Genomic DNA, 10,524 nt, shown 5'->3' with positions numbered 1-10,524 from the left:
ATGCTTGATAGGCTTAATGTATGTATATTGAACATTTTATCCAAAAGCAGCATAATACATATTCTTTTCAAGTGTACATGGAACATTCTCCAGGATAGATCACAGGCTAGGCCACAAAACAAGTCTCAGTAAATTTAAGGAAAATGAAATCAGATCAAGCATGTTTTTTGACTTGGGAAGGGAAGTCAACTATAAGAATAAAAACTGCAAAGATCACAAACATGTGAAAGGTAAGCAATATGCTACTAAACAACTGATGGGTCACTCAAGATATCAGTAAGAAAATCAAAAAATACCTTGAGACAAATGAAAATGGAAACATAACAGTTCAAAATCTATGGGATGGGGCAAAAAGCAGTTCTTAAAGAGAATTTTATAGCAATACAAGCCTACCACAGGGAACAAGAAATATCTCAAATAAATAATCTAATCTCACACCTGAAGGAACTAGAAAAAGAAGTACAAATAAAACCCAAAATTAGTAGAAGGAAGGAAATCATATAGATCGGAGCAAAAATAAAGGAAATAGAGAATTTTTAAAAAAACAATAGATCAGTGAAAATGAGATATGAACTTTTGATAAGGTAAACAACATTGATAAACATTTAGCCAAACTAAAAAAATAGCCCAAATCAATGAAATCTGAAATGTAAAAGAGTAAGTTACAACCAACACCACAGAATTACAAAGGATCATAAGATATTACTGCAAACAATTATACATCAATTAAATGGACAACCTAGAAAAAATGGACAAATTCCTAGAAATGTATAATTTTCCAAGACTGAACCAAGAAGAAATAGAAAATATGAACAGAACAATTACCAGTAATGAAGTTGAATCAGTAATTTTAAAACTCCCAACAAATAAAAGTGCAGAACCAGATGGACTCAGAGTTGAATTCTACCAAATATTTAAAGAAGCATCAACACCTAAACTTCTCAAACTATTACCAAAAAGTTGAAGAGCAAGGAACACTTCTGAACTCATTCTATGAGGCCAGCATCACCCTGTTACCAAAACCAAACAAAGACATCACAAAAAAGAGAAAATTATAGGCCAGTACCAACGATGAACATGGATGTAAAAATCCTCAACAAAATATTAGCAAACTGAAGTCAACAATACCTTGAAAGGATCATATACCATGATCAAGTGGGATATATCTCAGGGAATCAGGAATGGTTCAATATTTGCAAATCAAACTATGTGACAAATCACATTAACAAACTGAAGAATAAAAATTATATGATCTTTTCAGTAGATGCAGAAAAAGCTCTTGACAAAATTCAACATAGATTTGTGATTAAAAGTTCTGAACAAAGTAGGTATAGAGGGGACATACCTCAACATAATAAAGGTCTTATATGACAAATCCAAGCCAACATCATATTCAATAATGAAAAACTGAAAACCTTTCTTCCTGAACAAGACAAGTATGCCCACTCTCACCACTTTTATACAGTAAAGTATTGGAAGTCCTAGCCACAGAAATCAGACACACACAAAAAAAATGTTTTTAAAGAATCCAAGCTGGAAAAAAATAAGAAAAATTGTCACTCTTTGCAAATGACAAGATACTATACATAGAAAATCCTAAAGATGCCACAAAAGAAAACTACTAGAACTTATCAATGAATTTGTTAATATTGCAAGACACAAAATTAATATACAGAAATCAGTTGCATTTCTATACACTAAAAACAAACTGTCAGAAAGAGAAATTAATAAAACAATCCCATTTACAGTTGTATCAGAAAGAATAAAATACCTAAGAATAAATCTAACTAAGGAGGAAAAAGACCCATACTCAGAAAACTATGACACTGAGAATAGAAATTGAAGATGACACAGATGGAAAAATATATAATGCTTATAGGTTGGAAGAACTGATATTGTTAAATGACAATGGTACTCAGTCAGTCTGCAGATTCAATGTAATTTCTATCAAAATACCAATGACATTTTTCACAGAACTAGAACAAATAATTCTAAAATTTGTATGGAAATACAAAAGACCCAGAATAGCCAAAATAACTTTGAGAAAAAAGAACAAAGCTGGAGGTATCAGGCTCCCTGATTTTAAACCATACTACAAAGCTACAGTAATTCAAAACAGTATGGTACTGGCAGAAAACAGACACAAAGGTCAATGGAACAGAATAAAGAGCCCAGAATTAAGCCCACAGTCATATGGTCTATTAATCTACAAAAAAGAAGAATGAAAATACAATGTGGAAAAGATAAATGGTGTTGGGTAAACTGGACAGAAGAATCAAATTGGACTAATTTTTCACACCATATGAAAAGTAAAATCAAAATGGATTAAAGACTTAAATATAAGACCTGAAATTGTAAAACTTTTAGAAGAAGACTTAGCTAATATGCTTTTTGTCATTGGTTTTAGCAATATGTTTTTGGACATGTGTCCTTAGGCAAGGGAAACAAAAGCAAAAATAAACAAATGGGACTACATCAAACTAAAAAGTTTTGCACAACAAAAGAAACTATCAACAAAATAAAAAAGCTCTCTACTGAATGGGAGAAGATATTTGCAAACCATTTATCCAAAAAGGGTTAATATCCAAAATATACAAACAACACTTACAATTCAACATCAACAAAACAAAAACACAATTTAAAATCTGGGAGAGGACCTAGGTAGGCACTTTTAAAGAAGACATACATATGGCCACCAGGCAAAGGAAAAGATGCTAATCATCAGGGAAATGCAAATAAAAATCACAGTGAGATATCACCTCACACCTGTCAGAATGGCTATTATCTAAATATCAACAAATAACAAGTGCTTCCAAGAATGTGGAGAAAATGGAACCCTAAATCACTGTTGAAGAGAATGTAAATTGGTGCAGCCATTATGGAAAACAGTATGAAAATTCCTCAAAAAATTAAAAATAGAACTATCAAATAACCCAGAAATTCCACTCCTGGATGTTTATCTGAAGAAAACAAAAACACTAATAAGAAAAGATTCATGCACCTCTATGTTCACTGCAGTTTTATTACAATAGCCAAAATATGGAAGCAACCTCAGTGCCCATCAATGAATGAATGGATAAAGAAGATATGGCATATGCATACAATGGAATATTACTCAGCCATAAAAAAAATGAAATCTGCCATTTGGGACAACATGGATGGACCTAGAAGGTATCATGCTATATGAAATGTCAGAGAGAGAAAGACAAATACTGTATGATTTCACTTTTTTGTGGAAGCTAAAAAGCAAAACAAATGACTGAATATAACAAAACAAAACCAGCATTATGTATACTGTGAAAAAACAGGTGGTTGCCAGAGAGGAGTTTGTTGGGGGGAGGAGAAATACTTGAAGGAGATTAAGATGCACAAACTTCTAGTTACAGAATAAATGAATTATGATTATGAAATGTACAGTGTGGGTGGGCAATATTGTCAATAATTATGTAATATCTTTGTATGATGACATATGGTAACTATGCTTATCATGGTGATTATTTTGAAATGTATAGCAATATCAAATCACTACTGGGTATGACAGGAGCTAACATAGTGTTGTAGGTCAAATATACCTCAAAAGTGAACAAACACAGTAAAAGAGATCAGATTTGTGGTTTTACCAGAGAGGAGTGGGGAAAGCAGGAATTAGATGGATGTAGTCAAAAGGTACAAACTAATAGTTATAAAGTAAATAAGTACTGGGAATGTAATGTACAACATGAAAAATGTAATTAGCACTGCTGTATGTTATATATGAAAGTTGTTAGGAGAGTAAACCCTAAGAGTTCTCGTCACAAGAAAAAAAAATTTTTCTGTTTCTTTAACTTTGTATTTATATGAGATGTTCACTAAACTTATTGTGGTAATTATTTCATGGTGTAAGTCCAACCACTATACTGTTCACCTTAAACTTATACAGTGTTGTATGTCAATTATATGTCAATAACACTGGAAGAAATAAAAACTATCTTAGTGTAGCTTTATTATTTATTGTAGTGCTAAGTTTGACTAGGAGTTAACAGGTCTGGACTCTACTTTCAGTGCCAACACTGTCTTACTGCTCCCACTAGCAAAGCACTCTATCTTACTCTGGACTCAATTTTACCCTCCATAAATTTGTCAGAGAAGAGCATGTTTAGACTTTGCATGGAGTTACATTATGTGGATAAATGAGATAAGTTAATTGAAAGAATTTTGAAATGTTAGAATGAGACTCATTTACCTATATCCCAAGTTAATATAATCACTGTGTAATATTTTTAAAGGAATGGTCAATTGGAAGTTTTTAAAAAGGAAAAACCACAATGAGATATCACCTCTCACCTGTCATAGTGGCTATTATCCAAATGTCAACAAATAACAAGTGCTTGCAAGAATGTGGAGAAGGGCTTCCCTGGTGGTGCAGTGGTTGAGAGTCCGCTTGCCGATGCAAGGGACACGGGTTCGTGCCCCGGTCCGGGAAGATCCCACATGCCGTGGAGTGGCTGGACCCGTGAGCCATGGCCGCTGAGCCTGCGTGTCCGGAGCCTGTGCTCCACAACGGGAGAAGTCACAGCAATGAGAGGCCTGCATACCGAAAAAAAAACAAAACAAAACAAACAAAAAAAAAGAATGTGGAGAAAACGGAACCCTCAGTCACTGTTGGTGGGAATGTAAATTGGTACAACCACTGTGGAGAACAGTATGGAGGTTCCTTAAACCACTAAAACTAGAACTACCATATAATCCAACAGTCCCACTCCTGGGCATATATCTGGAGAAAACCTTAGTTCAAAAAGATACATGCACCCCAATGTTCATTGAAGCACTATTTACAATAGTCAAGACATGGAAGCAACCTAATGTCCATCAACAGAGGAATGGATAAAGAAGATGTGGTACATATATAAAATAGAATATCCATAAAAAAAGAATGAAATAATGCCATTTGCAGCAACATGGATGGACCTAGAGATTATCATACTAAGTGAAGTCAGTCAGAGAAAGAAACATCATATGATATCACTTATATGTGGACTCTAAAAATATGATACAAATGAACTTATCTACAAAACAGAAACAGACTCACAGTCTTCTAAAACAAACTTCTGGTTACCAAAGGAGAAAGATGGGGCATGGGGATAAATTAGGAGTTTGAGATTAACATATATACACTACTATACATAAAATAGATAATCAGCGAGGACCTACTGTATAGCACAAGGAACTACTCAATATTCTATAATAATCAGTATGGGGAAAAGAATCTGAAAAAGAATGGATATATGTATATGTACAACTGAACTACTTTGCTGTATACCTGAAACTAACACAACATTGTAAATCAACTATACCCCAATATAAAATAAAAATTAAATTAAATAAATAAACTGAGCAAGTAAGAATAAAATCTTTTACGACGCAAAATACTACAACAGTCATTCATAAGGGTAAATATAGATTGCTCACATTATAAGAATTCTTAGTACTACCAACTTATTTTCAGATAATATTTTTATCCATTAAGAACTTTTGACAAGGAATGATTCTTTTTTTCTCTTTAGTGTAAAGATGATTATCATTGCTTGTGCAATGATCTTACATTTTTCAAACATTGTTTATTCTCCTTGCACTCACTGACTTTTTGACTTTGCCTTTTCTCTGTCATAATGGTTCCTTTCACCCCCAACCCATCTCTTATCCTGAATAACTTGGACTTGCTATTAACATTTACCTGTCTTAGGAAAATGAATGGTTTTTAGGGAAAAAGTGATGTTTGGCTCCACTGTGCCTTCCAAATAAAGTCTAAACATTTAGTTTTGGACTTCAAAAGTTTGTCTTAACCTACTACTTCAGCCTTAACTCTCACTCTTACCTCATTCTATAATGGTATCCAATAGTTGGAAACATGTTGATCCTGATCATAATTTCCTTGTATCTAAACCTTTGATTATGTTGTTCTCCATATTCACTTGTTGAAATTCTGCCCATCTTTAAGTACCATCTCATCCATGAAGGTTTAGTGGTCGTCCCACTGTAAACTTTTTCCCTCTCTGGACTTCAACACCTTTTTGGATTCACCTTTCTTATGGCATCTAGCCTATTGTTTTATATTACTTTTATATTACTGTGGCTTTTGTTTGCTTATTCAGTTTTTATTTTCTTTTTCTTTTATTCTCTGTGTCTATCTCTTTTGAAAAAACTTTAAGCTTGTTGTGTTCTACTTATTATATTCACAACAGAATCTAGGAGATTTTTCTAGGGCAATAAGAAGCAGCCCATAAAAGTTGTTGAATTAAATTGAATTGCTGGACCACTTTTTTAGATACGACTATCAAACTGAACATTTCATGGAACTGGACAAGCATAAATCTCCAGTATTAGTGTACTAGAAAATTGTCTTTAACTATGACTGGAAGTGAAGAGTCAAGTTGTTTGACAAATAAATGACAAACAAATACTTTCTAAATGTGAGTTTAGAAACTATGACTGGATGGGAAGAGTCAAGCTGTTTGACAAATGACAAACAAATATTTTCTAAATGTGAGTTTAGAAAATATGTATTGTTAGAAATCAGTAACCAGATATCACAGAAACATGGAATTATGACTGTTGTTCTACAAAGCTAAAAACTTGATTTATGTGTATGACACATAGGATTTAAATCTTATTGAGAGTCTACAAAACATTAAAGGAGTGCTCCAGAATTAGACAGATTTTTAAAACAGAAAGAGTAAATCCTGCATGTTTGAATAAAAACTTGTTTTATGCAGTTCCTTTAGCCTTTTGTTTAGGAAAAAAAAATCAACTTTGAACAAATATTTTCCAGTAGCACCAAGAACAACTTTGCTTTTTTAAAATTATTATTATAGTGTGAAGGTATTTTCTCCTGAGAAATAATATTTCCTAGTATTTGGAATGTAATGAAGGCCACATCTCTACAAAGAATGAAGGCATTTAATATGAGCTCAGTCATTGATAGGCTTCCTGAGTCTTTAAAATTTGTGTCCATTTTTTTCTCATCTCACCTGCCCATGTGATTCACATTATATATTTTCTTCTTAGATTATTAAAACGAGAAGAAAGTTTCACATTCATTCCTCGGTCCCGTGAAGAGCTTCCAGACAACTTTCCAAAGGAAATCTCTGGGGTCTGCTACTTCCTGGAGGTAAGAACTGGTCCTAAGCAGCCAAAGCCTTCTCTTTCTTCATCGAGAATAAAAAAAGTTTCCTACAACATTGGCACAATGTTCCTCCGGGAGACAAGCCTCTGAGACCTGCTACAGATCAAAGACTCCTCCAAAAAGCACAAGCCCAGAACATGGATCATGACAGGAGAATGGAAAGATTGTTTATCTTTCACTGCTCTGTGGAGAAAAAGCAGTGGAATTTCTGTTATGTCAGGCAATAATCCTAGAAAAAGGAGGGTGATGACTGTCAATAAAAAACTGGAGGGCAAAGGGGAAATAAGATGTATTCATTCTTATGAGTGTTTCTGGTCATATATATATTATGTATAATATATATATGTATTCTAATTAATTACAAGTGTGAGGCCCCTTTCAAAACTAACCAATAAATAGATTCCATGTTTTCTTGTTTGTCACACATACAGCTATCTTTCTCTATATATTTGTATCACTTTTGAGATCCAGTTTTGATTAAATATTCCTACATTTAGTGAGTGGGTATGAAAGGAATATTTTCTAATTTTGTTTTTCTGAACAGACATTTCATACATATATCATGGCAGTGTGGTAAACTTCCCAGCAGGAAAAACTGTAACTTGGCAAAATATTTTAGGGATATTACCTATTTTTATACATATCTCTTCTAGATAATTTCACACAGCATTATTAGATTTTCACAATCTGCTACTGTATAGTTGGTATATTATGTAATTCCAACATATTAATTGAATATAGTTTCACTTATTTAGAGAGATAAGTGCTTAGATTGAAAATACACATAACCTAGGATTTCAGATGCTGAGAAAGCATAGTATATCTGCTTAGTAAATATAGCTTTTAGATTTGATTAATGTAGCATAGAATCCAGAGGAAATGGCATCTCCTAATAGCAAATGTATGTATCTGTAACCAAGATTAACGAAAGGTCTTTTTGCTATCTTCTAAGAAATATCAGTGAAAATAAAATGATTTGCTACATTGCACCCTTTCAACTTAGCACTTCTAAATATAGGTAGTTTTTACAATGTGCTAAATTCTAATAAACAACATCCTACTAAATGACATGTAAGTCCACCCCCCTGCCCCTGTCACCTTCTTCAATGGATGCTTCCTAAGGACTAACTGCCCCTCATGGGAGCAAATCACTAGATACTTGCATTAGTGAGAAAAAGGTGTAGGATATTTTGCCAAGAACGTTGTTTATTCTTTCATAATAAAAACAAGGAAAAAAACTGTACTTTATGGATTTGAGATTTTTTTTAATGTTCTTCTGCAGTTTATTTGATGTGGCTTTTAAATTCAGTGAATCACCTTCATTAACACTGAAGTATGTCTAACCTTCAGACCTAGTAATCACCAAAGTTACAGATAGGCTTCCATTGCTTGTTCTGCTAAATGAAAACCTGTTCCCATTAAGTAACAGTGCATGAAAATATTATTACAGACTCACCCTGAAATTAGGAGCACAGTGTGTCCAGGGTTTCTTATTTTGGATCAGATATAGAATCTAAGTTTCTCTTGAGGTTAATGAGTTGGAAACATTTGTTTCCTTGAAACCTTGTGGTGGCCATTTTCTTACTCCGATAGGTACACTCATTGGTAGCTTATGTCTACTAAATACAATATACTTTTTCTGGTTAGGGATTTTGGCTGCATTAGAATTTGGTTATGAAATAACTCAGTTAAGTAACAGATTAACTAGTGTCCAATGTAGTCTGTGAGGATTAATTAGTGTTTTTAAGTTCTTTAAGTATACAGCTAGAAAATATTTTTAGATTGCAGATTATTTGTTATAATGGTGATCATTTTTATAATTGTTGAACTCTTTCTCTCTCTGGGGCTTAAGAGGACACTAATGCAACACTTTGCATGTGGAAACGGGACCTAGACCTGAATCCTTGCCTGTCCCTCCCTTCCTTGGGTCTAGGTTTCTGTTTTTAACCACATGTGGGCAAGAAGGCCAGGGTGTTTATAGGAGGCTGTGGAGGCTGAGGACAAGGTTCTCATGGGAATAATTACCCACAAAAGAATTTCTTTAGGGGGCTGAGAGATTAACTCACTTCTTTCACAGGGAATAGAGGGTAGGCTTACAGTCAGTGTGGAAAGAACAGGCTCTGGGAGTACTTCAATCCTCCTGCTGAGAATAGGAAATACCTCAGCTATGCTGATGGGCTTCTTATAGCACAGGAGCATGGGGAGAGAACCAAACTCACTGAAGTCATTTATGCTTATTCTGCACAGTAAGTTAAGCTTATTGTGATATAGTAAATTATGTGTTTTAATCGTAAACAATGTGTTTTTTAACCATAAGGCTGAAAGGGACTTCCAGGAATCATCCAATCTAATTCTCTACTTTTTGTAAAGATTTGTCTAAGCAACTATTCTAAACATATGGTTATTCTCTCCATACTTAAAAATACCTGTGGGAAGCATATTTTAAAAGCATCCTTGACAATCCACTTCATTATCTAGTACTTGGTGATAGGGTTTGGGATAAGAATTGTATATACATTCAATTTGTCAGAAAAATAAGCTCTTTCTTAGTTTATATGATTTTACTTGGAGAAGAGTAGCTATTTACATTGTCACAAATGTCACAATGAATATGCCAGAGATCTATTAAATATCACAAACAGGATGTAAACTACATTTTTCATAGAATATAATCTAGATGTATCTTTGAAGGTATAGTCTGAGGCAATGGTCTGATCTATTACCATTTTGCCAACCTAGTACAGTTGACTTATTATAGCTACACTATTCCTATATGTATTTGCAAAATACGGTATAAAATGGCATTTCATTCTAGCTGCAGTCATAGAATTTAGAGGCTGTGAAAAAGCATTGCATTTTTATATGTCCTATAGAGTACAATACATGTATCCTCCATTAGGAATTTTGATTGTAATAATGGGTGGCTGTTGGTATTTCATTTGACTAATATCTATACGGTATTCTCATGTACAAACTATTAACATACATCATGCATTTTAGCATGGCAGATTAAATGGAATTTAAATGGATGTCCCTTTAGAAATCAAGCGTTATTTAATTGAGGAAATGGCTCTAACCCACTCTAAAATGGATACTTTAAGATCCAATTTGGCACATATAGACCCTCTGATTCAGTATTCATTCCAGCAACTGATTTGAAGAAGTTACTTTATGACTAGCCATCAGTACCAAAGCTTCATGTTGGCATCAGTATCATTTTGATGGAGAGAATGTCATTGTTTACAAATAAATGAGTTATATAACGAAGTCAGAAACCCCCATATGTACCCAAAATATACTGCACAGTATGTGCACCTTAATAAATAGGTAACAGCCATAATAAAAAGAATAATACTCAATGC

At 33.6% G+C, this 10,524-nt stretch overlaps 1 protein-coding gene across 1 annotated transcript in view; it reads left to right on the top strand.

Annotated features, from left to right (window-relative positions):
- Nucleotides 1-7,545, top strand: part of GUCY1A2 (guanylate cyclase 1 soluble subunit alpha 2) — a gene marked incomplete at its 5' end in the record, with an annotated part of 393,444 nt that extends 385,899 nt beyond the window's left edge. Inside the window, one exon of the mRNA XM_082844096.1 lies at nt 7,045-7,545. Coding sequence (XP_082700222.1) covers nt 7,045-7,252 — 208 coding nt within the window. The 3' untranslated portion in view covers nt 7,253-7,545. The remainder of the gene's footprint in view (nt 1-7,044) is intronic.
- Between the last annotated feature and the right edge of the window lie 2,979 nt (nt 7,546-10,524).

This window comes from Leucopleurus acutus (assembly GCF_964270905.1).
Source record: "Leucopleurus acutus genome assembly, chromosome: 8".
Taxonomy (NCBI): Eukaryota; Metazoa; Chordata; class Mammalia; order Artiodactyla; family Delphinidae; genus Leucopleurus; species Leucopleurus acutus.
This window is presented reverse-complemented; position numbering and strand designations above follow the sequence as displayed.